At 39.0% G+C, this 25,915-nt stretch overlaps 1 protein-coding gene across 3 annotated transcripts in view; it reads left to right on the top strand.

Moving 5' to 3' along the window:
- MRPS27 (mitochondrial ribosomal protein S27) overlaps positions 1-25,915 on the top strand; it is a 44,498-nt gene that overhangs the window by 10,652 nt on the left and 7,931 nt on the right. For all 3 annotated transcript variants that reach the window (XM_015848842.1, XM_015848841.2, XM_015848843.2), the window contains exons 5-9: positions 18,369-18,483; positions 19,007-19,085; positions 20,296-20,411; positions 22,545-22,647; positions 24,579-24,721. In XM_015848842.1, the coding sequence (XP_015704328.1) occupies positions 18,369-18,483; positions 19,007-19,085; positions 20,296-20,411; positions 22,545-22,647; positions 24,579-24,721 (556 nt within the window). The remainder of the gene's footprint in view (positions 1-18,368; positions 18,484-19,006; positions 19,086-20,295; positions 20,412-22,544; positions 22,648-24,578; positions 24,722-25,915) is intronic.

Consider the following 25,915-nt stretch of genomic DNA (forward strand, 5'->3'; position numbering starts at 1 on the left):
ATGTATGTTTCCTGGTTAACTGGCTATACGTGCATTTGCTTGGATGTAGCAATGCAAGATGCCCCCAGAGTCCTGTGTTTCTCATCATAACTACTTGTAGAGTGTAAAGGAGAGATTTCAATGTCTGTCCTCAGTGTGGCATGTTTCTGGCAGTCTGAGTTGAAGGGTAGTCACTTTCAAAGCCCTTAAAAGTTTATGTTTCTGATATGAAAGGGCAAACTGTGCCTGTGGGAGGATTCAGGAGAAGAGCAGCGGTGTTTCCATTTTCACTGTGTGTTTATTTTTTCCTTAAGACAGGTGTGCCAGAGTTTGTAAGTGGGCTTTTCTTCTATTATGTCAGGCAGGACATAGTTTTGAAATGTAGTATTTTGGAGTATCACTATGATGTGTTCAAGGCCACAAAGCACAATATACATGTTATATTTAGTCCTGTTTCAACTTCTTGTACATTTATAACAGTGAATATCTAGCCATACTGTCTCCACAGAGGATCTTGAGCTCTCGAAAATAGTTATGTGGAAACTACTAGGCAACACTGTGGAGCATGTCAGTAAAATGGTAAAGGCATGACATCACCTGCTTTCAGTACTCCTCTTTTTGTTCTCTTCTGAATACCTCCCCACCCTAACTGTCAGACTTAAAAATCCTTTCATCTCCTAGGATCTCAGTAGAAATACTAATCAGAATGCACTTTCTGCTAGATCAAAGACCTGCAGTTAGCCTTACTTCGTCCTGTCTCATTGAAATGTCACTATTTCTCACATCAGGGTGGTTTTCAGATGATCAAAACATTAGCATAATGGCAGTTTTATAGTGAGGTAGCTTGCTGATTCAGTATATATGTTTTATGGTTTTCAATGTGTTTGAAAGCTATTGCAGAAATTTTATGTTGAGATTCCTTGGGAGGTTTTTTAATTGCATTGAACTCATGACCTCAGCATAGGAAAAAAAATATAAATATTGTCTGTAAAGTGCAGATGTTTGTGTGTGGATGTGCTCTCCAAATTCTTGTTCAGTTTCATTGGAATTTTTTACTTTACTTGACTGATACTGGAAGCAGTATTTGATTATAATAAAAAAGTGTTCCTGTATCAAACTATTAGAAGTTCTTAGGCATTCCATTACATCTTTCATGGCAGAAAGTGGTATTTTTGAAGCCTAATTGCAGTAATGAGGTGATTTTAGGATAGCAGCAGTTTCCGTATGTGTGAAAAAGTGCTGAATCCTTGAAGTGCTACTGTATCAGTTACTCCAATGACTTGTGTAAAACAAGTTTCACCTGTATTATCTGTATCCACATATCTGATTTTTAGATGTGAGAGTTGCAGTGTTTGAAACTTCAGTGGCAATCAGCTGATTTAACAGTCCATAAAGGTGTAACACTGGAAGGTATTTAGAAGGATCTCTTCCTGTAGCAGATCTTTTCGGTCATCTGCTTTTTGTAGCTCATCTGGCCTTTTATAAAGGCTGTCCTTTAAGCTTTGCAGAAACTAGATAAAAATTTCAAGACACTGCATAGAAATAGAGGAAAAAGTTAGAAAACTTCAATTCAGCAGTAATCTTTTTTTATGGTACATTGCCTAAATTCAAGAGAGATAGGAATTTGGGTTTTAAAAGCTCTTCATATTTAAAACCAGGGGAAAGTAAGATTACTGTGTGAAGTGCATTTATGTATTAATATCAGAGGAGAAAAATCTCCAATAATTTTGGAATAAATAGCATGATAAAATTGGTCAGATTGCAACATGGATGTCCCACTGACATCAGCAGTAGGAACGAGTGCGCACTCAGCAAGTTTGCAGATGGTACCAAGCTGTGTGATGTGGTTGATGTGCCCAATGGACAGGATACCTTCCAGAGAGACGTAGACAGCAGTCTTGCACCTGGGTTCTTGTAAGACCCCACTGTCAGTACAGTCTGGGGGGAGTAAGGTTGGATCACAGCTTTGCCAAAAAGGGCTGGAGCTAGTGGTGGGTGGGAAGCTGGACATGTGCCCTCACAGCTCAGAAAGGCAACTGTATTCTGGGCTACATCAAAAGAAGTGTGGCCAGCAGGGCAACAGCAGTGATCCTGCACCTCTGCTCTGCACTGGTGAGGTCTCACCTGGGGTACTGCATCCAGATGTGGAGTCCTCAGTACAGGAGAGACGTGGACCTGTTGGAGCACGTCCAGAGGGCCACAAAAATGATTAAAGAGGAGGAATACCTTGCTTACAAGGGCAGGCTAAGAAAGCTCGAGGTGTTCAGGTTGGAGAAGACAAGGCATTGGGAAGATCCAGTAGCAGCCTTTCAGTGTGTAAAGGGAACAGACAGTTTATCAGGTTTTGTTGTTATAGGACAAGGGGAAGTTATTTCAAACAAAAAGAGAGGATGTTTAGATTGAATCTGAGGAAGAAATTTTTTACAGTAAGGATGGTGAGTCACTGGAACACTTATCCAGGGAGGTGGTAGATGCCCCATCTGTGGAGACGCCAGGGATGCCCATGTCAGGCTGGGCAGCCTGACCTAGCTGTGGGTGACTAGGTTTATTGCAGGGGAGTTGGATGAGATGGTCTTCAAAGTTCTCTTCCAACTCAAACAATTCTATGATTCTGTGGTTCTAGATGCATTTTGCTCTTAGTACTGGCAGAAAAGTTTCATTACTATTCTCAGAAGAATTTGTGTATCATTCAGCAGGCATCTTTCTTGCCAGTGGCTCAGAGCATTCTGTATAGTATATAGTATTGGAAATAGTGTGAAGTATAATATGAGTACTAAGTATTTAGATTTTGGCTGAATGTTGTACTCATTATACACTGAAGGAGAAAAGGCTGCATCACTGTGTAAGGGTTTGACAAATTCTCAGAATAAAGACGATGTTTGCTGTGTCAAGGGACATTCTAAAGTTTGGTGGTTTTGTGTTTTTTTGTTTTGTTTTGTTTTGTTTTTGTTTTTTCCTTCATAAGTTCCTGCACCAGCAAGAAGCCCAGCTGGAGACAGACTGTGCATTATATTTTAGAAATATTGAAAGTCTAGACAGAGGTTATGTTGCTGCCAAAAATGTAAAGAGTGAGCAGTTCATATGAATACAGATGAGCAGAACAGAGTAAGGCCTTTTAAATGCTTCAGAGTTTAAAACACAAACACATGCAGAGACTATTCATTGGCTGGCTTTGATGACAAATAATTGTAACGATACACTTGAGAATTAACCCCATCCAGCTTCCCCTGAAAGGAACTTCAGGTTTGATTACAGCTCCTGAATAGTATTGGCAGCCAGTGCCAGACTGTAGGTCCAAACCTGTGTACTGAAGAATTGTTTCTTTTGAATTCTTCCTATTATAACTTTAAGTAGTATTAGGTAGTAAAACAGTCTTTTACAAGTAAGTAGAGTATTGCCACTACGGTTATAAAATACTGAAGTTTTATTAGGCTTACAACTGTATACAGGACTGTGATGATCCCTTTGTTGGGAAGTATTGACGTGGTGGTTATTGTACTTGTCAACCTGAATCACTCCTTTAAAGTGCAAATATTTATTGATTGATTGATAGAAATTTAAACAGAAAAAAAAAAAAACCAGCAATGAAATACAGCTTTAAAGAATAGTTTCAATGTGCTATGGACCAGAGTTGTTTTACTGCAGGGAGATTGATTTGAATTAGAACTATTTGAAATGTTGAATTTGTTTTCACTGTAAATCTGCAAGCAAGAAACCTGAATTCAAATAAAAGATTATAATAAAATTTTATAATTTTTTTTTTTTTTTAAATCTTTTGAAGGGAAGCCATATTGTTGTTTTCCGATAACTCTTGAAGCTATTTTGATTTTTGTTTGGAATGATTGTACTAAATTTGGAACTGCTTTTACTGACCAAGAAGACCATTGTATTTTTACATATCAGGTTAATAGGTATTCATTTGCAGGATAAAATTTCATCATTAATAATCTTTTAAAAAGAAAGAAGTGTTTACCAGAGTGCTGCTTTTATTTATTTAGTTAATTTTCTTAAGAAATAAATTTGAATAAAAGTATCACATTTCTGCAAACATACACATTTTAATGATTATGTAAACATTAATTAAATTAGATGTAATATGGAAAGCATATATCTGAATATCTTTTGCATTTAATACTTCCTTATCAATAGAGGAAGTCTTGTTTCTATTTGGAGAAATGAGCAGATTCACAAGATATCAAGATTTTACTATTTGTATGTATTTTTAGTATTTGTCTTTATTCATCTTTTTACTAGAACAGTGAAGCATTGTTTCTTGCTGCTTTCAGTCACAAATTACTCATTGTCAAGCTGAACTAAACAACATTTTTATCGGATTTTACTGAGTCTCACTGCTTAGTTCCACAAGTGGTTTAAGAAGCAGTGGAGGTAACTATTCAAATGAAAATGAAAAGGTCAAGACATTTTAACTTCATCTGCTTGCATGAGCAATGTATAAAATAGTGAAGAAAGTTAAGGAAAGTAGCACATTTATCCTTTGGGAAATATATAGTTTTGTGCCACTGTACGTAGGGAAAATCCTAACTACATTAAATGCCTCAATTTAAAAACTTAGAAGTGAGTGAAAATTCAGAAGTTTTCCAAATCAGGTGAAGCATTTCTTGGAAAGTTGATGGCTGTGAATGCCTTACTTTGTTCAGTAGTAAATGAGAGATTGAAAGAAATTTAGGAGAAGTTTTGGTTACCATTAGTGATGTTTTTCTCTCAAATGAATCAGGCTGTTTATGGATTGAAATGTATAAGCAGCTGTGGACGAACTTCTGAAATAAGAACAAGTGTTTTATTAGAAGTAGGTTTTTAAAACGAAGAGATTTTGACTTTGTAAATTTTGTTCTGGAGAAATTTAAACTAGAAGCCAGAGATGAAATCTAGATAAAAGTAGTGTTGGCTCTCTAGTGTCCTGATGATGGGTATCAGAGTTGTGTATCTTATCAAAGCTGTTAAAATATATGTTGGATTGAATGTTCATGTTATAAAGCTGGTCCTCTTACCTGGGTTTACACAGGATTTTCTGTTTTGTTTTTCTCTTACTTTAACTAACAAAGTGCTTGTAAGAGGTGGAACTGGCGATCCATTAAGTGCTTGAAATATCCAGATTACATTACAGTAGATTAGCATGGGAAGGTATTTATTTATTTGTCTTTTTCTTTTTTCTTTCCTTGCAATTTTTCAATCCTTGAAGAAAAATTCTCCAGCAGTCTCATGTGAGTTCTGATAACAAACATACAGGCTGTTAGCTGACATTGTTGATTGCATACCAACTCTTGCAGGATGTGAGAAAGCAGAGATGGAACCAAAACATCTCTCAGGTATTCCGTTGCATGAGATTTCCCCTCTGCACCATCTTTTCTTAAAAGATTTTCAGTGCTGTTGAATGGTGACAAATCGTATGCAGGTTTTGTGGTGTCAGCTGATGGAGAGAAGGACAAAGGCACTATAATCTTTTTTCCTGCATTATGTCACAGTTGAAATAGAAGGTTTGCATGCACTTTTCAATGGGAGCTTCCCTTCTGTTTAGTTCAGTACAAGGGAAAACCCACGTGATCTGAATTTTAAATGAATCATTGTATACAAGCTTGTTAGATTCCAAATAGCATTCAAGATTAACATGCTCTGGTCAGGCATCTTATTAGACTTCCCAGTGGTAAAAAAAAAAAGTGTTCTGTATTTTCCTGGTAAAAGCAGAGACAGTTGGATTAATCCAAAAGAATATGTATTGTGTTGTGCTCTGTCAACTTCTGTGTATTTCTGCATGTTGTGGCACGGTATGTAGCAACCGACAGTAGAAGTGATGCAGGTTCTGGAATGTAAATGCTTTTAGAAATTGGAAGAATGTTGAAAGGAACTTGGTAAAGGTTGGAGTAGTGCTTCAGTCACTGATACAATCTTTTCTTGATCTGTTACATATAATCATGGACAAAATGACTGTAACAAAATCAATTGTCAGGGAGATACGTATTTTTTTTCTTTAGCACACAGTAGTTGGGAGTATGACTGTTCTAATTTATTCAAATGGGTATTTGTGCTTTGGTAGGTCTGATTATGTGTGTTGAACAATCAGCGACTAAGCTCTTTTGAAAATTACCTGATTATATCCATAGAGTTGTAGATTTCTTCTTGGCCAGAGTAATGAAGAATTTTGACATGCTAACTTAATGTTGCTTGATTCTGATGAATCATTTTTTTTCTTTTTACTTTCATTTTACTCAGAATGTCCAAAATGTTCAGGGGGGTTAAAAAAAAAAAAAAAAAAAAAGTAGATACATTTATCCATCTTGCATTGCTGCTTACCTCTGGATCATGTACATTCCTGCCTATGAAAAACTGTTTTATTTCCTGAGGGAAAAGAAGTTTGTGTTGCAAAAAGACCTGCAGAACAGTTCTGTGCTGTAATTTAATAGAGGCACTGATAAGCAAAGGTCATAGTTTAACATTTTCTTGGGGGTGATTTCTGAGGTTGTCTCTCTCTCTCCATCTTTCTCTCTCTCTCTCTTTGAGCAAATTTCTGAATGTAACATGCCGACTAGCAAAGTGGGAAAAAAAAAAACCAGAAAATTCAGTATCTACTTTAAAAAAAAAAAAAAAGCTACTTTAATAGTGAGCTATTTTTAAAGCTTCACGCTCCAGGTGATATATCTGTACTGTCTGCTGGAATGAGGCCTGTTGCATTTTCAGTGTGTCTGTGTACCAAGGACTCCCATCACTCTGCTCAGCTACCTTTAATTTTCCTTCTGGCAGGCTCCTGGCTACCCTGGTTTACATCTCTGTCCTTTACTCAGTAAATATTCAGTTCATGGACAGAACAATCCCTTATGTACTCTTTTTTTTCTTTTTTTTTTTTTTTTGGGGGGGGGGGGGGCGGCTGATGTGGCAGAGATATTAACACTTAGATAGAAGTCCAAAGTCCTCGTATCAGCTTGTTTTTACCTCCTTATTATCATATCCCTTACCTTACTTGCTAGAACTCTGGCATGTCCCCAGGCTTTTTCAGCTGTCTGTTTCCCATTTGCTATGCTAGTTTGAAAGCTTGAAGAGATCTCTTAAAAATGATGTTGGTCACTTCAGAAATAGCTGCATGTGTGCTCTCTTGCCAGCATTTATTTTCCATTTTCATCCATTAGCAAGTCTTTTAGTGCATCATGATCCCTGTGCATATGTTGTGTGCTGGGCACCCAGCTGACTGAGGCTTAGATGAACAGTTTGTCTCTTTGGACTAGGTAAGGATTTGTCCCAGAATGTAGTTCAAGGAATGTTTACGATGTCAAAATTACTCCATTCTTAAGCCTAACTGGGCAAACTGAGGGAAAAGAAGGGTACGTACAGGCGATGGAAACAAGGAAGTGTCACCTGGAAAGAACACGAGGATACTGTCCACACGTGCAGAGATGGGATTGGGAAAGCCAAGGTACTGATGGAACTGAACTTGGCAATTGATGTTAAAACAAGAAGAAGAAATTCTGCAGGTACACAGGTTAGAAGAGACAGGCCAAAGAGAGTGTACCCTCTCTGCTAAATGAGAAAGGAAAACTGTCTAGAACAGCTATGGAGAAGACTGAAGTACTCTGTGAGTACTCAGACTTAATTGGCAGCCAGGATTCTCACATCTTTGAACTTCACAACAACTCTGCATCCAAACTGCTAGGTGGGAACTGGGCGAGCAAACTCTAACCCACTGTAATGGCAGAGCAAATCGGAGACCAATTTAGACCTGCCTCCAATATGTATCTAGTAAGCAGTAGCTCTCTGGTAAGAAATAACTTGCCGTCCAATTATGAAGGTGATTTCATGAATCTCAAATTAGAAACAGGCTTTCATAGATGTTTCTTTTTGAAAAAGTATACCTAGTTGATACTTTGTATACTGTCTTTCAGGCATGTGGAGAGTTAGTTGAAATAATCACAGGTAAAACTGAGCTGGTAAAATTGTAGCAAACTGAATAGTACTTTATTCCATTTCTTACAGCTATTAAATTAAGACGTTTTCAGATAGATGAGTAATAATTCCAACAGAACTGACTTTCTGTTTCTCACAGGCCGGTGAGTCTCACCTCTGTGCCTGGGAAGATTATGGAACAGATCCTCCTGGACAACATGCTTGATCACATAAAGAACAAGCATGTGATCCGAGACAGCCAGCACGGCTTCACCAGGGGAAGGTCATGCTTAACTAATCTTGTGGCCTTCTATGATGGAGTGACGGCGTTGGTGGATGAAGGGAAGGCGACCGATGTCATTTACCTGGACCTGAGCAAGGCCTTTGACATGGTCCCCCATCACATCCTCATCTCCAAATTGGAGGGAGGTGGATTTGATGGGTGGACAACTAGATGGATAAGCAATTGGTTGAAAGGCCGCAGACAGAGGGTGGTGGTCAATGGCTCTATGTCCAGGTGGAGGCCGGTAACGAGCGGCGTCCCTCAAGGGTCTGTCTTGGGACCGGTGCTCTTTAACATCTTTATTAATGACATCGATGAGGGAATGGAGTGCACCCTCAGCAAGTTTGCTGATGACACCAAGCTGAGTGGTGCAGTTGATACGGTGGAGGGAACAGATGCCATTCAGAGGGACCTTGACAGGCTGGAAAGCTGGGCTCGGGTGAACCTAATGAGGCTCAACACGGCAAAGTGCAAGGTTTTGCACTTGGGCCGGAAGAACCCCAGGCACCTGTACAGGCTGGGAGGAGTTGTCCTTGAGAGCAGCTCGGCTGAAAAAGACCTAGGGGTCCTGATAGATGAGAAACTTAACATGAGCCAGCAGTGCGCTCTGGCAGCCCAGAAAGCAAATGGGATCCTGGGCTCCATCAGGAGAGGGGTGGTCAGCAGGGATAGGGAGGTGATCGTCCCTCTCTACTCTGCTCTTGTGAGGCCCCATCTGGAGTACTGTGACCAGGTGTGGAGCCCTCAGTACAAAAAAGATATGGAGATTTTGGAAAGGGTCCAGAGGAGGGCCACAAAGATGATCAGGGGGCTGGAGCACCTCCCCTATGAGGACAGGCTGAGGGAGTTGGGTTTGTTCAGCCTGGAGAAGAGAAGGTTGCGGGGTGACCTCATTGCAGCCTTTCAGTACCTGAAGGGAACTTACTCCCAGGAGGGGAGTAAACTCTTCGAAAGGGCTGATAATAGCAGGACTAGGGGAAATGGTTTTAAGTTGAAGGAGGGAAGATTTAGGTTGGATGTTAGGGGTAAGTTCTTTACTAGAAGGGTGGTTAGGTCCTGGAACAGGCTGCCCAGTGAGGTTGTGGATGCCCCGTCCTTGGAGGTGTTCAAGACCAGGTTGGACGGGGCCCTGGGCAACCTGATCTAGTAAATGTGTATGTTTGGTGGCCCTGCTAGGCAGGGGGGTTGGAACTACATGATCCTTGAGGTCCCTTCCAACCCGGGTAATTGTGATTCTGTGATTCTGTTGAGCTCTAATACAGCAGGTTTTAGTGTGACACAGTTAAATTGCTGAGATTCAATTTTTTTTTCCACAAAGTAATAGATCTACTGTGTTTTAAAGTTCTTAATCTGTATTTTTCTATGCCAAGATACCAGGAGAAGATATAATTAATACAAGTGTTAGCTTTCTGTAAATTAGATTTCATTAGAGTTGCATGGGGACAAGGAAAAGCACTAGGGAGTATCTTATCAGAATCACTATAGCAACAGCTCACCCCATCATTCTCTGTTTTCCTCTGCCTATGATACTTTCTTCTCAACCACTAGATTATCAATGGAATTTATATTCAAAACAAGATTTTTAACTGCAAAAGCCCAAGAATATTTTGATCAGAAATATATTTTAGAAGTGATATCCTTTATAGTCAGTAGTCCGGGGAAAAGTTCTTCATTTTTTATTGTCTTTACTATTAATAGAAGATTTTCCAGTTTCTTATTAATTCTTTAAATGAATTTCAGATTTGTGATGAAAGTAGTATGGATTCCTCACGAGCTGGAGGAGAAGAATCTTGTTTTCTTGCTGGTTTTTCCCCGGAAGACTGCTAGAGATGGAGGGTTATGAGCCCATAATCACCAGAGACCCTCTATTATCCTGAGAGAGAGAAAAAAAAATAGGAATGCTGTATTAAAGCATCTCATTGTTTTATTTCTTTCACTGCAGCTGTGTCTCTAAGCAACAGGAAGTAAAGTAAATTTTGAATGTTGTCCACCTCATTCTTCTCTCTTGATCATAAAGGAAAAAAAAAAAAAGGAGATGATCTTTTCATCACTTTCAGCAGGAAACTGGCATGGCTTGGCAAGGACCTGCTGGTCAGACGGAGAGAAGAAAAGGGCATGTACAGGCAGCAAAAGCAAGGGCCCGTGTATGGCAAAAAATGGCAATGACAGTGCTTTCTAATGGGAATGCAAGCACTATAGGTCAGTAGCGTATATAAGAATAAAAACTGGCTTACCCCCCTTCTAATAACCATGACAGCTCAAATAGAGTATTATCTCTATCCAGAGAGGTGCTGCTCCCTTGATTGCTAACCCTTAAACGAGAGTGAAGAGGGGTAGATTTAGGCTCCACCCATTCTTGTCACTCAGGTGCAGTACTTACACCTGAGCTCCTTATGTTAGCCATGCCTTCTCATCTGGTGCTCAGCCACTGATTCTGGCTATGAACTGACAGTTTGGTTGCAGGTGTATCACCTGGAAAGAACACAGGGATACTACCTGGTCATGCAGAGGTGGGATTAGGAAAGCCAAGGCACTGATGGAACTGAACTTGATGTTAAAAACAACAGGGAGGAAAGAACCTTCACCCAAGCCTACCTAAAAAACCTTGCTCACGTTGGAAGCAAATGTACTTTGCAGGAGTGAGCTTCCATTGCTGTCCTACTAGGTAGTGTGTAGTTTTGAAGTATTCTGAATCAAGGTGGATATTTCTGGAGCTTTTTAGTGAATGTGTCTTGCAGCCTAGAACGATTTTCCTAGGGGTAAATGGTGCCCTAAAAAGTACTATGTTCTTGGAGCGCAGGGTCTGTGCTGCACTTTTTCCTGGCTGGGAGCTTAGAATGAAGTTTAGAGGAATTCAGTACAAGCACATAGCATACTGTACAGTTGTAATTATACAAAGGTGTACAGTTGTAATTATACAAAGGTAAAGTAGATGGATAGCCAGAGGTTATATAGGAAAGACTCACCAATGTTGAGGCTCACAGTGAAGATGCTCACCAACATTAAGGCTCACTGTAGAAAATCTACTTAGGAGTAGTCCTATGTAAGATGCTACCTTAGTGGTGGTCAGCCCTTAAATGGGATCTAGGAGAGGTGGAGTCAAGCTCCACCCCTTCTTGGAGCACAGCTGAATTACCTTCACCTGTGCTCCTGCAGCTGACCCGTCACTTGCCTCAGATGGTTAATCAGATTAACAGTTTCCCATACAGATACTGAGGTTGATAAAGATGTTTAAAAGAGTTTTCCCCTCTGCTTTAGAAGGGTTTGTGACTGCCTGTCGTGGTGGACGAGTTGCTACTGCAGTTGTTACCTTGATAGTCAGCAGAGGGGAGTACGGTAAGTAATTTGGGTATGTTTCAGAGCCAGGAATCTCAGTCAGTAACTTCAGTCTTTGCTGCAGGCTCTGGATCTGTTGCTTTCACCCTCTAGAGTGGTTCTTCTCTAAATTTACATGCAAGTAGAGCCTTTCTTTTGTGCTGCAGAAAGCTGCTCCTCCATTCAAACATTTAAATGAAATTTATGACATATAACTAGGGTTTGTGACTATTGGATTTTTTTTCTTTTTAGTATGTTAATGTTGGTCACTGTTGTTTACTTACAAGAATGCCTTAAATCTATCAAGAGGAAGATTATTTTTCAGTGATGTACTGCTGGAGGTTGATTACAATAGGTAGAAATGCTTTTTCTGTTGGAAATTGAGCTTGTCGTTTCATTAAGCAACTCTGAAAACTCACTGTCAGAAAAGTAGCTAGGCTGGTAAAAGAAGCACAAAATCCTGGCCACCATGTAGTTGATTGCTGTGTGTGATAGACAATGTTAAAAAGACTGCAAAGGAGAGCTTTCTTTGCAGAAAGGTTGTTTTGCGCAATGTCATAAATAGGTGTGTTGACACTACTGAGGGTTGAATTCAGTCCCTTTGGTTATTAGGAAAGGTTGGTTACTAGAACAAGGTCTTGTAAAAGCCTAAGGGACTTTGTAGTACATACTGCCACTAAAAACATCTCACTTCCCAGTTCATGTGGATTACCAAGTGCAAAGGTTAAGAAAAAAAATGAGACTGTAGCATCAGGATAAACAGAAATAAAAGGTGAATGTGTATATCTGGGAAACAAGACTACATGTTGCTAACGTTCTTGGAAGTCTCTTGTTCAGGCTTAATCTTAGAACATAGCATCACTTCTCACAGTCTGAAATGAGCCCGTTTTGAGGTTGCATTCATCAATAGTGTTAGAGCTTTGTGTATCTCCTGGATAAAAAATTACTATGCAAGAAATGTGCATTCGTAAGTAGGTAGAGCGAGCTTAATTTAGAGGAATTAATTTTCTAGTTGAAGCAATCAACTCTGTAGACAGTCAATAAAAATTGAAACAAATGCTGAAGCTGGGCTTTTTAAAGGGAGTTTGCATGCTGCTTCCTGTATAAGAACACAAAGCATTAGACTACCCTCTATTATAGCTGACTTGTCAGCTTTTTTTTAACCTCTCCTCTTACTTCTTTTGTTACAAAGCATCCATATGCTTTCTGTAAATATATAGACATCATCAGCTAAAAATAAATTTACTATGTGTACTATTTGAGTTTTTTTAATTTTACCACCTAAGTGTTCCCTCTGCTTTTACTTGAGTTAGCAGTTAACGTATGAAGTGTTTCCTGTAGGACTTACATGATTATATGTGACATTTTTAAAATGATGCATGCAAAGAAAGGTTTTGGCCCAGAAACCAGAAACCTGCCCAAAAACCGGCAGAAAAGAAATAGAGAAGTAATTTCTTTCATGTATGGGAGGAAATTACAATCAGCAAAGATTTTCTCTTTGACACTGACGTGAGCTTCTGGTGCAATTTAAAATGCAGAGGATTTTTCCCAGGGCCCATGGCTTGAAATCACAAAGGGAGACTTTAGGGTGACGTTTCCTTAGCCTTGCAGTTTCGAAGCTAAGCCTGCATGGAATCTGTTTGATCATTTTGTGCTGTAGCTTAAAAAACGTGCCTGTGAAGTAAAAACCACAGCATTGCCAAGGAACTTCACAGCCCCGTATGACTTGTGTAAAATGTGAAGTTTCTTTGGAATCATTCCACTGAGAGCTTTCTCCTGATTCTCAGAGATATTTCTTAGGATGCTTTTTTTCCTTTTTTTTTTTTTTTGCCTTCATTTGAAGTCTCCTTACATTTTACTTTCAGTCTTCTTAGAATTTTAAGGGGATGAGAAGAAATCCGGCACTCTTCCAATTAAAGCAAATGAACACGCAAACTTCTACTTCTCTCTAATTCTTAAATCAGAGAGTTCTGAAAAGTGGATGGGACAGATTTACTGTAGTCCCAAGGTGGTCTCCTTCTTAGGAGCAGAACCTACTAGTACATTAACAGTATATGAAACTTAGGGGTTTTAACTCTGAGGAAAGCAGATTAATGCATTTCAGTGATCTATATTAGAAATAATGAGAGGACTTAGTGTCCTTTTGTTTCCATTTCTGTACTTGCAATATGGCAGAAGACAGTTTAAGAATCTAACACATAAGAAAGCATTATCGGACAGGAGATTTTAGTTAGGGAAGTGGTTTTATATGAGGGCTGCTGCAGAAGGAATGGCTCCCATGCTGACTGACAGAGTTACAGATGGCTGCTCCTTCTATGGCAGTAGAGGTTAAACTTCCCTGCAATATTCTGGTACATGTTGTTGCTCTGTGACAGATGGCAGCAGAGGGTCAGTCTGACAAAATGGTATCTGACATAGAGGTGCATATGAAGAAAAGATGGGCCGCTGAATTTCTCCATGTGGAAAAAAATGTCACCCACTGCTGTTTCTAAAGACCAAGCAGTGGATATGAGTGCATCGAGGCAGAGGATGGGGTGTTTCAACAGTGGCAATAGCAGCAGTGGGTCACCTCTGCTGGTGCAGATTTTTGATGAGTTCAGCATATAGGCTTTTGTTCATCAGTGGTGAAAATGCATAGCTAAGGGAGATGCCTGTGTTGAAAAACAAGTATTTTGTAGCTGAGAATTTGCTCTGTCAAACAGTGTTCTGTGCTCTTGCATCGATTGTAGTTTCCATGAAAACAAATAGGAAGTATTGATTTTGGAGCAACCTACATACATGGAAATTAAAAATCAGCACAGCAAAATACAGGTGAAGTTTAGAAAGTCTGTAAGAGATCTGGAGGCCTAAGTGATCATACTATTGTGTGCACAGTAAGTCATAACAAAATATTTCCTTATTAGGTCAGACATATTAGACAAATAAAAGCTCTGTTATATTTCACAGATGGGAGAAAAAAGACGTTATGAATTGCACAAGGACAGCCTCTGGCAGTACCAGCAGTTGAGTACACCCTCAGGGAAGCCATAGAGTGCAAAAAGGAGTCTGTTTAACAAAGAAATCTGCTGAGCTAGCTTTACCTCCATACAGTAGCGCTGTTCCTGATAGTATAATCAGCTGCAGCAGCTGCCCTGTAACCCAGCAGATTTTCCTTCACAATCTTTCTCATTTGTGGCTGCCCCAAAACAACATAAGCTTTTAATGTGGGGGAAAGGGTGCAGTGTGGGACCCCATTGCTTCTCTTTCATTGTTGCTATATTGTGTCTCTTGAAAATGGGAGGTATCTGAAAGTAGCATTAGACTGTATCACCACTTGATGGCACCAAACAAATCTGAAAGACCATTTAAAAGAAAGAAAGAAGGATGATGCGGAGCATTTCTGTGTTGTGGGAGAACGCCAATGTTTGCTGGGTTAGTAAAGTACTTCATAAGACATTCTCAGCGTCTGATAAACTTTGCCATTGTTCAGTTTCTTTAACGCAGCATGAGCACTTCAGCACTGCTGTAAATAATTAGCAGTGGGGCCTTGTGCGGGGAATTACTAAACTAGGAATGCATTCTTAACCTAATAGGTCAGTTTGTGAGCAAGAGAAAGTGTGCACTTGCTTGGTTATAAATACTCTGGTTGTCTTGTACTGTGTATTCGTAGTATCTCTTCTATATAATAGTTATTATCACGCAATAAAAAGTAATGTTTTTGTGAAAATGAAGTTTCTGTACTGGATCACTTGAGCAATTTTTGAATGGGGAATTCTAGTAGTATTGCATCATGTGCTATTAAATTTGCAGTGATTTTGATATTTCAGTAACTTCTTGTATTACAGATACTATACTTTCCATTATATGTGGGGCAAGATGTTCTCAGTGATGAGGAGGATCACCATATTGATTCTTCGTGTGTTCACATGAAAGTGTACCAACAGCGAGCTCCCCTAACAACATTATGGATGTTTCTCCTTGCTTTTTCTGAATGCATTATAAGAGCCTAGTTCTTCTCAGGTTTTTATTAGTTCTCAGAAAAATGAGTTCCAGCAGCAGACATCTGCAAGATAACCTCCTGGTCTCTCCATTAAACACACAGCAATTGCTAGAGGCTTCCTTTATTTAATTCACTCTGAATCCTCTGCTTTCTGTAGTTTCAACTTCCTTTTGTCTTTTCATCTGTCTCTGAACACATTGCCTTGTGTAATTATATCCTGTTTTGTGTCTTGTGGTGAAGGACCACAGTCTCATTCTTTCGCTGATCCATTTGAAATAAAAATGTCTGCTACAACATTTGTTTAGTTTGCCTAGGTCAGATGTGAAAACAGATACTCTTGGTTTCTCAGCTTATAGAACAGAGGCAGAGCTCATCTCAGCATTATATGGATTGACACAATTAAAGATTTCACTGTTCTTATTTCTCTTTAACTTCCAGTTCTCCTTCTACATCATAGGCTGATAGAAGTGTGTAGTGCTGAGGGATTTTCTATACATGTATGTGGATTCTTGTTGACGTTTTTTAGCACCATTTCCCTTTCTTCATTCCCATGCAAATGTTTGGTAATGAATTGTTAGAATTAACTAGAAGATTCTTTGTCTTGGAATCTCCTTGAGTTTTCTGTTTCTGTAGTACCCAGCTCAATGGAGATGGAGTCCAAAACCGTGGATGTTTATAGTAACATATAAGAATTATGACTGATAGGTCCTGTGAGTATTTGTATGCATATAAACATGTCCACACATGCTCCCAGACCTTCAAAGCTTTTTTAGAGAGTTCTTGCAATATGTGCCTGAGTTTTGTACACTGATTCCAGAAACTTGTCATGACTGAGGATCTGTTGGGGATCTGGAACTTGATGATGCTTGGGATCCCTTCTAAGCCAAGCCATTCTATGATTCTGTGATTGGTTTCATCACATTTTGTAGATCTCACCACGTTCTTGTTGATCTTTTACTGTCCAAGTGTGACTGGGAACCTACAAGCCTTTCTCTGTTAAAGTAGGCTATAGCATTCCCAAGGTGTATGAGGTCCTGGAGTGCACTGTCTCAGTGTGGGATGCTTAAGTATAAGTATACTTGAGACTAAATATGCATTGGCTTAGAGGTGAATACTCAAACCCTTTCAAACCTTCATTTTCTTTTTAGCATTTACTTCTTTCTGTAACAAATTTGTAGGAAGGACGATAATGGTTATATCAAAGGAAAGGCCTAAGTCTTTGAGAACATCAGTGTTATGTGTTTATAGGATTGTTGTTTCCGCTTTTGAAACAATATTAACCATTTAGTAAAGCAGCTTCAAAAGAATGTGGACAGCTTTGTTGCTGGGTGCTAGTGTTGCACTTTGACCTAAATGACTGGTGGAGGAGTCTAGCAATTAGATAATTGTTTCATCAATGTATGATTAAATCCAAATTCCTGTAATTGGTGCTTCCTGTAAGCATTATTGAAACAGATCTTCAATGAAATCAAATACATATTCTTGCTTGCCCAGTATTTGAATTCCAGGGGGAAGAAAATGGAAAGCAATTAGAGCAACAAAATGGATGTTCATAATTTAATATTCAAAGCAGACTTTTCTTCTTTTTCTGTTAAATTCAAATTGACGAGAGAGCTTTCATGTGCCACTGAAGAAGTAGTATATTTAGACGTTGTGTAGCTGTTTAGCTCTGCTATTGGCACTGAAGTCTTTTGGATGCTGTAGACTCTGGAAAAGCATTCCTGTTACAGACTTGGCAATCTGTGTAGCCCTTAGCCATGGGGTACGATATGCAGAGATTCAGTGGGGGGGAAAAACAGAGTTGGTGGCCACATTAATCTGATAAATGTTCTGGAAAGGATGCTCGCTCAGATGGAAGAGCCAACCCTGCCTCTAAATGGTGCTGCAGCTTGGCTCGAGGCTGCAAGCATCTGCACATGAGCCTATCTCAGTCACTGATGTTTACTACAGGAAGTGGCACTCCCTTCTGCACTGGGGACCAAATCTAGTTTTCATGCATTCGATTTGAATTGAGAAAAGTTGTGTGTACCTCTTGATACTGAGGTGTGAAATTCATCATGGGATCAAGGCAGCAGCTCCTACCACTGGGTTCGTAATTGCTTTTTGAGACTTTGTCAGGGGTAAAGCTCTGTATGTTTTTAGTCAATACTTTTCCAGTCATGAAGTAAATCTCTAAATAAATGAAACAAAAGAGACTGAACTTAAGGTTAAGCATTGGAGTGAGTTACATGGGAACACTGCTGAATCTATGGCACGAGCTGTCTCAGAACTGATTAAAAGAAGCCCATGAGGAGCAATGCTAGTGCAGCTGATGCAGAGGGGTAGGGGAAGAATGTTGCTATCATAAATATACCAAGCTATTATTTTATGGTATTCCTATTCTCAGAGGAAACGAAGCAGACTTTCTGGAAAATGAGAAATTTAAAGTATTTTGCATTTGTGAAAAGAGCGGATTCTCACTTCAAACAAACTACTAAAGCATATCGGAGTATTGTTACTTAAAGGGCCAACTAGAGCTCTTTGGAGAGCAATGATTGTCTGCAAAGTTAAATACAGAAAGATTAATATTTGAAACCATGAAGGGTGGAGGTACTGAAATACAATCTACTGATGATTGATTTGTGGACAACAAGAACATAGGAAGCTTCGTACTAGCATGCAGAACTCCTTTAAAGCAAGGGTCATCGAGCACTGGAGCAAGTTGCCTAGAGATGTTGTGGAGTCTCCTCTGGAGATATTCAAGACCAATCTGAACTCCTACCTGTGCAACTTAATGTTGAATACTTGTCTTAGCAGTGCAGTTGGGCTGAATGATCTTTTGAGGTCCCTCCCAACCATTGTGATTCTGTGATTACAGATTATTTTTTTCTGTGATTCTCATTCAGAGAACAATTGTCACCTGGACTGTTTATCACCCTTCAGGTTTCGGCACAGTCCGAATTGCTGGTACTTGAGAGACTGGACCATTCACAGTTGGATCAGACAATGTTTAAAACATGGTGCGCAAGACAAAGCCTTATACACACTAAAAAACAAGGTAAGATTTTACAAGGAAGAACCATAACTATATTTGATTTACATTTTGAGACAGTTTTGCCCTTCCTGAAATTCCTGTTACAGCCTGTTATAAATACTGTGCTTTTAAGTTCAGGTATATAATTGTCAAAACAAAAATTTAAGTTTGACTTGACTTGCTGAAACTCAAGTCAAACTTCAGTTTCAGAAAAATCTCTTAACAGCTTTTCTGTCCTGTTTGAGCTTTTTTGTTTTAAGTAGTGCTGGTGTGTAAAGCACATTGAATAGAAATGGAGCATAGAAATCTTGGTAGGCAGTGTCTTTCTTGGCCCCAAAGACTAAATGCTAAAACAAACCCAGTACACTGAAAGGTGGTAGGACCACATCACAGAAGCCATGTTAATAAGCTTGTTATAGTGCCTGACTATCACACTGCACCAGTTAGCAACACCATGGTTTTGATCTTTCTGGTGCTTTCAGCACTATGCTTTGAAAGATTTGAACAGCAGATTTTCTCACTCATTTTTTTTTCTTCTTCTCTTCAGGTCCAATATGGAATTTTCCCCGATAATTTTACATTCAATATTTTGTTGGACTGTTTTATAAAACAGAAGAAGTATGATGGTAAGAAAATTAATACCTGCTCATCATCCTTAGCTGTATGCTCTTAAACATGTAGAGACTTCCTTTGTATTAAAATATTATAGCCATATTATTTCAGAAGTCACCTTGAAAACACACTTTTCTTATCTAAACTACTTTTCTGTATATTTATATATCACTTTGGTTGGGATCTCTTTCATTGTATGATTTTAAAGCACGCAGTTCACAGTGTTTCTATGATCATTAATGCTATTCAAAATGTAAGCTATCTTCTTCAACTTCCAGATTTCCAATTTACATGCTAATATTATGTTAGAAGTTTCTATTGAAAATTCAACAACATTGTCCAGTTGTAAGCTATTCAAAAAGCTATGCATCTAAACTGAGCTCTTTGTCTAGACCTGTTTGTTGTTGGAGAAGGTGCTGAGAAGAATAATCCTGTCATGTCTGATGACAAATATTTAAGGTTTTCATTTCACTGCAGATTTTTCTTGGCACTATTGGCTCTCAGCAATCTTTCTTTGCATAAACCTTTTGCAAACCAAACAAGTGAGAGGGAAAATAGAATCATTAGTCTGAAGCTTTTGTCTTGAAAATTTTGTTAAGTGGGAAGTTAATTCATATTTTGTTTTGAGAGGCCCCTATCTATGAATTCCTCTTTCTTTATATCCATATTTCTTTTTCTCTAATATGCTCAAGGCCTTCAGTTTAAAAAACTGACCTTTATGAGAAGGAATATCACTGGAACTCCCTGTGGAGCTCCTCAAGAGCACTGTTTGCTGAATACAGTGATTACTGTGGGTGGTCTGTGACAGAATTTCTTCTCTGCTGTGCACCCCTGTCACCTTGAAGGCAATGAATTTAAGCCTGTCTTCTTTTGTTTTTAATTTAAATACTAGAAGAAATAAGTTATTTCTAAGATTATTTTTTTTAAATGGCAATGATTGAAGGGCTGAGCAAAGAAGCAGCAATCAAAGTCTGAGAGCATGGGGGTTAAGATGCGTTTAGAAAGCTTATTATTGCCTTATACGTAATTAAGTTGATTGTGCTTTCTCCTTCTTATGACACATTAGAACAGCCCAAGTGGGTAAGACTAATTCTCTACTGTTAGTCATAGGAAATCTTTAACTTTCTTCCTAACTACTTCAAAATACACTGCAGCAGTGTACATTAACAGATGTAGAAGGAGCTGAGTAATTTTCCACTTAACATGTGTTTATTTCTTCCACAGATGCTATATCAGTAGTAACAGAGATCATGCTACAAGAAAGTTTTGATGAGCTCTCAACACAGCTTCTTTCTCTCTATGTTTTATACCAGCACCTAGCAACCAAGTCTGAACATACGGTAAGCTCACTACACTCAAAACAATACATGGAGCTTCTCTTTCTAAGTGTTGTGTTGCAGCTGGGCATTGTGTTCTGAATATAAACTTTCCCTTAAGTTTTTGTAAAAAATGAAATGCTCACAAGTTTTCTTTATCATTTTTGACCACTATAAGAGAAAGGGGATAAAAAAGCAAGAGGAAAACCAACGAATCACGTGTCGATCCCTTTTTGTTGCTCCTTTCTCTGAAGGTCTGTCGGTATTTTCAGAGGTGGTATATGATCATTGCTAGGTTGTGAAGTGACATTTCACTTTCGTTCGAAGAGAGCTTTAGCTCTCTCAGTTAACAAAAAACTGTTATTTTGGACATTGTTGAGTATTGCTCACCATTGGAGCTTGGTAACAAAATATTTCACGTAGGACTTTATCTACCACAAGGGCTCTCCTATCACTTTAAGCAGCTACTTCTCCTGTGATTTGGCATAAGCCTTCAAAAGCTTATTGTCATCCATAAGAAAAGTACTTGAAGCCTCTACATGTGTTACTAAAATGTATTTATAAGATTTTAATTAGTTGGGTTGTAATTTCAGTTTTCACTACTGAAAACAGGTCTGTATTTGCACTATTCAGTCTTCTCCATTCCCTAGAAGACAAGTATACTTGATCACTTGTATGTAAGAAGCATTTTCCTATTATGTTTGTCTGTGTTTGCAAAGAGAGGTGCAAGTCAGTATGTGTGGTATTTCTGGAAGGCTTAACTTGCAAGCAGAAGTGGTGTGGACATGTAACGATTTTTAAAAAAGCAAGCTTATTTTTGCAGCCATGACCTATTTAGTATATGTTTTGAAATTACTCCATCCAAGGACAGCATTAAGCCATATTTTTATAGGTATACAACATAGAGAGTACTAGTCAAGACTTCATAATGCTCAGTACCAGTTTTCTGTGGCTAATTTAGGAAAGAGTGTGGAGAGAGTAGGAAGTCAGCTGCTTGTGAAAATCCCCATTCCTTCTTTCCAAGGTGCATGAAAGATAAGCCAGTGTCCTGTTGCAGACAGCATTGGCTGTAGGTTAGGGGCCAGCAGACTGATAAATTGTTGTTTTTTTTTAACTTTGAGAACTGTGTCATAGCCAATCTGACTATGTTAGTCCTTGGTACTTGTGGTAGGGAACTTCCATTTTAGTGCTGCTGTAAGCACTGCGAAACACTGGTCTTAGCTCTCACCAGAACATTTCATGCTTGATTGCTGAAAACAATCAGTATGATTGCCATCTTTAATTGCAAAGGCACTAGTATTAAGTTCTCCCAGTTTCTCCAGCTCTTGAAGCCAAACATGCTGGATCCCAAGAGAATCTGGACCTTTAAGGTTTTTAAGGTTCTCTTCTGGTTTTATCTGCTTTTTTTGTAACATTCACCAGGAATGCTGAATGCAGCAGGAAACAGAACTATCCCCTTGTATCTCTTTCATAGGTCAGACAAATACATTTCCAGGCTGTCAGATAATGGTATTTTTTGTTGGCTATATATGTGTAAGTTCATGTGCACGTGAATGGAGACAAAAAATGCCTCATCTCAAAAAGGCACCTCCTTGCATTAAGCCTGGCCAAACCCTTGGGCTTTTTAAGAGTCTCTTGTGGTTTTAATATACTTACTGATTGGGTCTCTAGCTATATTTGGTCTGATCTGTCATTAGGATTTGAAGCAGCTGCTAGCAGCATATTCTTTTCTCAGCATTTTCCTATTCTAGCATAATATAGTGGAGCATGAATCCTACCTCACACTTAAATGAAAGGACTTTTCCAGTGTAATTTTTGTTTTAAGAAGTATCAGACTGAAGCAAATGTGAGGACATACAGGACAGAGGCAGAACTTGACCAGCATAAATTAATATAATCCTTATCCCTATGTAAACACACTGACCGACTCCCCTTCAAAATGTTGGCTCCTCACATTAGAAGGTGTTCCTTTGCATAAATGTACTGTTCTTCAGGATATGTGTACTGTAACTCTGAACACTGAACTTGCTGCAAAATTCTGTACTTTATTAGTAAGACTTGATTAAGGCCATGTGGTTTCTTTCACTGCTGCAACTTTTTTGTTTGTGTTTGTCAAGGAACACATGCTTAGTTTACATATTAGTTTATTATCTACAGTGGGAAGAGGAGAGAAATCTCGGGGCATCACTACTGCTGACAGGTCTAAAGCAAACAAACACTGTGGGATTCAGCTCCCAGCTGTATGGTTATGCATTTCTTGGTAAGTTTTACCTCCTTCGCAATCATATTTCTCCTTTTGTTTATTAGGTGAACTAAACTGGTGTCTGTGCTTAACTGAAATGTAACTGATGAAGAGTGATGAAAAAAAAGCAGAAATCATGGTAGGAACAATTTCAGAGTTAAGACCAAATGAAGGGGGGTAATCTTAGAGAGGAGTAATGTTGGTTTGCTTAGGGAACATCATATTTTCCAAATAAAACCCCAAAAAACAGAATCCCACAGAACAAATTGACAATTACGAAGAATCAGCCTTTTTTTCTAATTCAAATTATTGAGCTTAAAGTAATCCTTAGACCCCAAGGTATACAGAAGCTACAACCTGAAAAATACTATATCCAGAATATTTAAATAAAATACTAGTACTTACCACAACATTAGTGTTTCTGCTATGAATAGCAGATAGTATCACCTTTATCCTATATCTTTTAAGGAGTCTTCATTGCTAATAATATGCAGTATTATTTGAAGAGCAGCTAGATCAGAGTACATCCAGTATAGGAGGGTAGGAGGATGTGGGGTGGGAAAGAAGAAATAAGTAATTACTGAATTTCCTGATGATAGTGTATGTGTTCATGAAACATGACCTCAAAATACAATATCTAGAGACAAAGTTAGGTTGCTGATTCTGATTTGCCGTGAGTAAAGTTAAAACCTCATTTTTAGTCAAAAAGTGGGATAAATATGAAAATTAATCGGAAGTCTCATATTTCACGGAACTGCTGTTAAACTGGCATTTAGTTTTGTGCCATATAGATTGGTTGAGTAGCGTCTGTTGAAGTGCATTTTGGTGTTTGTGAGCAGAAGTATTTGTTCCATGACAGTGACATTCAGTAGATCAAAAGCTATTTACTGTTATGTCACATATTCCATGGTCTTGCCAGCACTAATGGAACCGACCTCTGAAAGAGTGAAAGATGTCTTCAGGCACAGAGTGGCCTAAAGCACCTTGGTTGTTTTAGTTTATCTGTATTTTGCAAGCTTCGTGAACATATTACCTTATTTTTCTATGAAGAAAAGGAAGTACTGTTTTCAAAGTCATGCATTATTGTAATCAGAGTTTAAATTCAATTGAGAACTTGGATGCATAGCTCTGATAAGCTACACTGAAGTCATAATGGGGTTTTTTTCATTGATAAGGACAAAATCAAGAGCTTGGGATGACGTTCATTGCCAGACAAACTGGAATGTCGTGTAGATTTCCTCTGTTGTGTTGAATGGGAATTTCATCTTTTCTACTCATGTTCACCTCAGAAGAAACACCATATTGCCGCAGTGCCACATCATAGGCCCTGCTAAAGTCATGAAGACCTCAGTGCACTGTACCATAAATCAAGAACCAAGATTTCATTTTGGCAGGTCTACTAAGTCCCAACTAGAAATAAGAATACTGAGTTGTGTTCTTGTATTCTCTCTATACTGAGAGCATGTACTATTAATCTTATACTATGTGGCCTTGATACATGTGTAAATAAACCCTTAAAACCACATGTGGGAGTCCAGCCTCTCAGATTTGGTGGACACATGTTGCACAGTAAGTCCATGAAGGCTCTGGAACTGTTTGTCAGAGACATTCAGAAATCCTGCTTAGAACTGCTGTTACAATTGCCAAACAACAAGAAAACTACTCCACTTTTCCTCTTTTCCACGTGAACAAAATTTCCAGGTGATGGAAAAATATAAGTAGAGAGGAACAAGAAACAAACGTGATAGTCCTGAAACTGGGCAAATAGGAGGCACTTTAAGTATAACAATAACAATTCTGTCAGAGCTGCTTCACAGAAAAGAGTGTTGTTTTTACCAGACAAATCTAGAAACTTGCTTTGTTGCAAAGAACAGTGTCAACTCTTATAGATTTCCTCAGGACTTGAGTTTTCAGGTACTGATCTGAAGGTTTTATCTGTTTTATCACAGGGAAAGTGGAGTTGAATAAAGGTCTAAGAGCTGTATACAACCTAATGCCATTGATGTGGACACCTGGATACTTAAATAGAGCATTGCAGGTGATGGAGAATGTAGCTTCTTTGCCAGGAGACAGCAAAATCTGCCAAGAAGCTGTGAGTATGAAAACTGCATACTACCTGCATAAAACAAGAAATTATGTACATGCCAAACTCAAGTAAAACTTGTAAATTACTTGCCTTGCTAATGAGAAGATATCCGACCTTTCCAGACCCAGCAATTTTTCACAGCTCTTTGGAATCCAGGAGAGGTGGTTTAGAACAGACACTGCTTTAGGTGGCAAGCTAGCAGTTATATCTATTGCCGTGTCCTTGGGAGTGAGTATCTGCTGTTGCCACATACCATTTATGTTCCTGTTGTGGTACTTCCCAGATCCCTCAGAGACATACTTGAAGATGAAACGTCATGTCTTGTGCTTCTCATGGCTAATTCTGTATGTCCTTTCAGGTGGTTTTTATGTTCTAAATGGTACTGCTCTGTAGGCAGTTCAGAGTGGTTTCTAGAAGGGTTGTAGTGTGCTCTTATGGGGATGATGGGTAGATTTAACAGCAGGACAATGGGAAATGGTTTTAAGTTGGAGGAGGGAAGATTTAGGTTGGATGTTAGGGGTAAGGTCTTTATTATGAAAGTGGTTAGGTGTTGGAACAGGCTGCCCAGAAAGGTTGTGGATGCCCTGTCCCTGGAGGTGTTCAAGGCCAGGTTGGATGGGGCCCTGGGCAATCTGGTCTAGTAAATGGAAAGGTTGGTGGCCCTTCCTGGCAAGGGGGTTGGAGATTCATGATCCCTGGGGTTCCTTCCAACCTGGGCCATTCTGCGATTCGGGCTTTTTGTGAGGTTAGCTCCAACTAAGGGGTGCTGGGATTCAGTCACTGTGAGGCTTCAAGCTGCTCCTGGACCAGCCGGTTTAGGTGGAATAAACCACATGGGATGTTATATAGGAAAAGCACTGAGGCTCTCAACAGCCTTTCTTGGTGTTCCTTCCTGAAGGGCTGCCTGGTGATAGCAGTCTCCCTTTTACTTGCACCACTACTAGGGTCTGCATTTTCCTTGGTGTACAAAGGCCAGGTCACTGATTAGCCGGCTTTACTCATGCTCTGTACTGAGAATCAGGTCTGCATAATAGTGGATAAGACAAGGAAGGAAGCATTAACATCTGAAACCCCCACCATTTTATTTTTGGGGCTGTGATTCAGCAGTTTTCTTTCTTAATCCAAGCCTGAAGAACCCAGCCTTATAGATCTATGATTTTTTCCACTTGCAAACATTAGACAAATTAAAGAACTCCTCAG

Source organism: Coturnix japonica, chromosome Z (genome assembly GCF_001577835.2).
Source record: "Coturnix japonica isolate 7356 chromosome Z, Coturnix japonica 2.1, whole genome shotgun sequence".
NCBI lineage: Eukaryota > Metazoa > Chordata > Aves > Galliformes > Phasianidae > Coturnix > Coturnix japonica.